Source organism: Geospiza fortis, unplaced genomic scaffold, assembly GCF_000277835.1.
Source record: "Geospiza fortis unplaced genomic scaffold, GeoFor_1.0 scaffold81, whole genome shotgun sequence".
NCBI classification, from domain to species: domain Eukaryota; kingdom Metazoa; phylum Chordata; class Aves; order Passeriformes; family Thraupidae; genus Geospiza; species Geospiza fortis.
In genome coordinates this window covers 1340523-1343079 of record NW_005054318.1, presented here as the reverse complement: position 1 = coordinate 1343079, position 2557 = coordinate 1340523, and the positions used below count along the sequence as shown (strand labels likewise).

General features: G+C 52.1%; 1 protein-coding gene across 1 annotated transcript; it reads left to right on the top strand.

Annotated features, from left to right (window-relative positions):
• The first annotated feature begins 6 nt into the window (after nt 1-6).
• On the top strand, nt 7-2148 carry RHOB (ras homolog family member B). The gene has a single exon (XM_005420275.1). The coding sequence runs from the start codon at nt 77-79 to the stop codon at nt 665-667; it is 591 nt and encodes a 196-aa protein (XP_005420332.1). The 5' UTR covers nt 7-76; the 3' UTR covers nt 668-2148.
• Nucleotides 2149-2557: the final 409 nt, after the last annotated feature.

The following is a 2557-nucleotide window of genomic DNA, read 5'->3' as shown; positions in this document are numbered from 1 at the left end:
GGGAGGCGGCGGCCGCGGGGAGGAGGGCGCTGCCATCGTCCTGCTGCACGGCAAGGCCAGCTTGGCGAGCCTGGCCATGGCTGCCATCCGCAAGAAACTGGTGGTGGTGGGAGACGGTGCCTGTGGCAAGACTTGCCTCCTCATCGTCTTCAGCAAGGACGAGTTCCCCGAGGTCTACGTGCCCACCGTCTTCGAGAACTACGTGGCGGACATCGAGGTGGACGGCAAGCAGGTGGAGCTGGCCCTGTGGGACACGGCCGGCCAAGAGGACTATGATCGCCTGCGTCCCCTTTCCTACCCGGACACCGATGTCATCCTCATGTGCTTCTCTGTGGACAGCCCGGACTCGCTGGAGAACATCCCGGAGAAGTGGGTGCCCGAAGTCAAGCACTTCTGCCCCAACGTCCCCATCATCCTGGTGGCCAACAAGAAGGACCTGCGGAACGACGAGCACGTTCGGAACGAGCTGGCCCGCATGAAGCAGGAGCCGGTGCGCACCGAGGACGGCCGGGCCATGGCCATTCGCATCCAGGCCTACGACTACCTGGAGTGCTCGGCCAAGACCAAGGAGGGTGTCCGGGAGGTCTTCGAGACTGCCACCCGGGCAGCCCTGCAGAAGCGCTACGGCACCCAGAACGGCTGCATCAACTGCTGCAAAGTGCTATAGGGCGTGTCTGGAGCGCGGCGCTGGACACAGCGCCCGGGTCACCTGTTGGCAGGTGGAGAGGAGCTGGGTTGTACACGCACACGGCATCTGCCCGTCCCCTCCGCTAGGGACTGGCTGTGCATGGGGTGGGGGCTGAGGGAGGGAGCACGCTCCTTGAGCCTTGGCCAAAAAGGGTTGTGCTTGCTCAGCCGTGGGGACGGAGGGAGGGGGGGGATTGCATGCCCTGAGTCTTGGGAATAAAGTGGGGAGAAGCTTTCTCCTGCCACTGGCCCCTGCGAGTTAGTCGTGGACTCAACAACAAAAAGCTGCTGAGACTGGACTGAGCGATCATTGCACCCGGTTCTGCCCCTTTGCCAACACCTGCTGCTCCCTGCTCCCGGGCAGCCTCCTCTCTTTTGCAAGAGGAGGGCGGTGGAGCGGAGGTGCTCGAAGGGACTTCTGCCTCCTGCCTGCATGTGCCTCCACCCAGGCGAGCTGGGGAAAGGAGCTGCCTCTCCCAGGCTGCCTGCAGCATCCTTGCTTCTCCCTCACATGTTTCAGCCTGAGCCTGACCTGCTGTGGAAATTAGTGCCCTGAAGACCGAGACTGGGAGGGGAGGGTCATCCCAAGCGAAGCCTGTATATATGTTACCTTTTTTGTCTTGTGCAAACTGGGGTAGTGCAGGGGGTGCTTATTTAAAGTGAGGTGGGGAGGGGGTGCCCAGGTGGGACTTGTGTTGTGCAAAGGAACTTGCCCTGAGTGACTGATGCCTGCTGATAACAGGAGCCATGAACTGACTCCAGCTGCAGAAGCCACCAGGCCAGAAAGTGAAGCTGAGCTGTCCTGCTTGCTGGATATCCATCTCCTGACAGATGAGGCAGGGTGAGCAAGGGGATGATATTGCCATATTATGATTTTGGTGCCTGCTCCTTACTTTCAATGTTGTCTCCTGCAAGTGTGTTGATTTGGGTTTATTTAAAAGTTTATTTTCAAAAGATGTTACTTTGCACAACTCGGTGGATTTTTTTATGTTTAAATTAAACACTCAATGCACTCATCATCTGCATACAACACTGTAGCATTGGAAACATTCTTACTCAGTAACCTCATCTGGGTCTTGTTTAAAACTGATTTCAATACAAGACAAAATAAAACCACTGTATATTTTTGCCTTGGAAAAAAAAATGGGTGAAAGCACTGTTACTTATGCAGTGAGTACATCAGACTTTAGTACTAAAGGGCAGTTTAAAGAATCAAGGTTTATTTAAAACTTATTTTCACAAGGTGGCCAGCCTGGGTGAAAATAATTTTCTGTTTCTCTGGTTCAGAGAACAAATGTATCCATTTTTGTTTGTTTACTTTTCTCCCTCTTCCCTCAACAGTGGTACTGAGACTGTTTTTAATAAACTGACATGGCAAAAACTGAGATGTATATGATGTTTACATAAAACTATAGTGTATGCAGTTTTTTATGTAAAGTATTAAAAGATTCTATGCTGACACTTGTGAGAGCAGTGTTGTGATTCATGGAGACAGTCCTCTGCAGCAGTGCCCCTGGATGGAGTTGAACTAGACCAGAGTTTGCCCCTTGCCTACACATGCTTTTATTTGTTTTTTTTACACTGGCTGAAATACCTGTCTGTCAGCTTTTAGAGGCTGGTGGTTTTAGTTCCCTTTGGGGGAGCTGCTTCCTTAGTGTTTTTTTCTGTGTGTGCTATATGGAAATGTACTCAAAAGTCAAGGTGGTGACTAATCCATCCTTGTTGCCTTGAGCACGGGCGGCCTCTGTAGCTTGTGCTTGGACTCCCAGTAAGCTGGTGTTGCAGCAGAACAGGCACAAAACTGAAAAGCAGCACCAGCTGTAAGGATTATTTTTCAAGGAAGTGTTTAGATAAAAGCAGTTTTTATTAG

Excerpts from the sequence above, each read along its gene's own strand:
- RHOB (XM_005420275.1), top strand. The coding sequence starts at position 77 with ATGGCTGCCATCCGCAAGAAACTGGTGGTGGTGGGAGACGGTGCCTGT.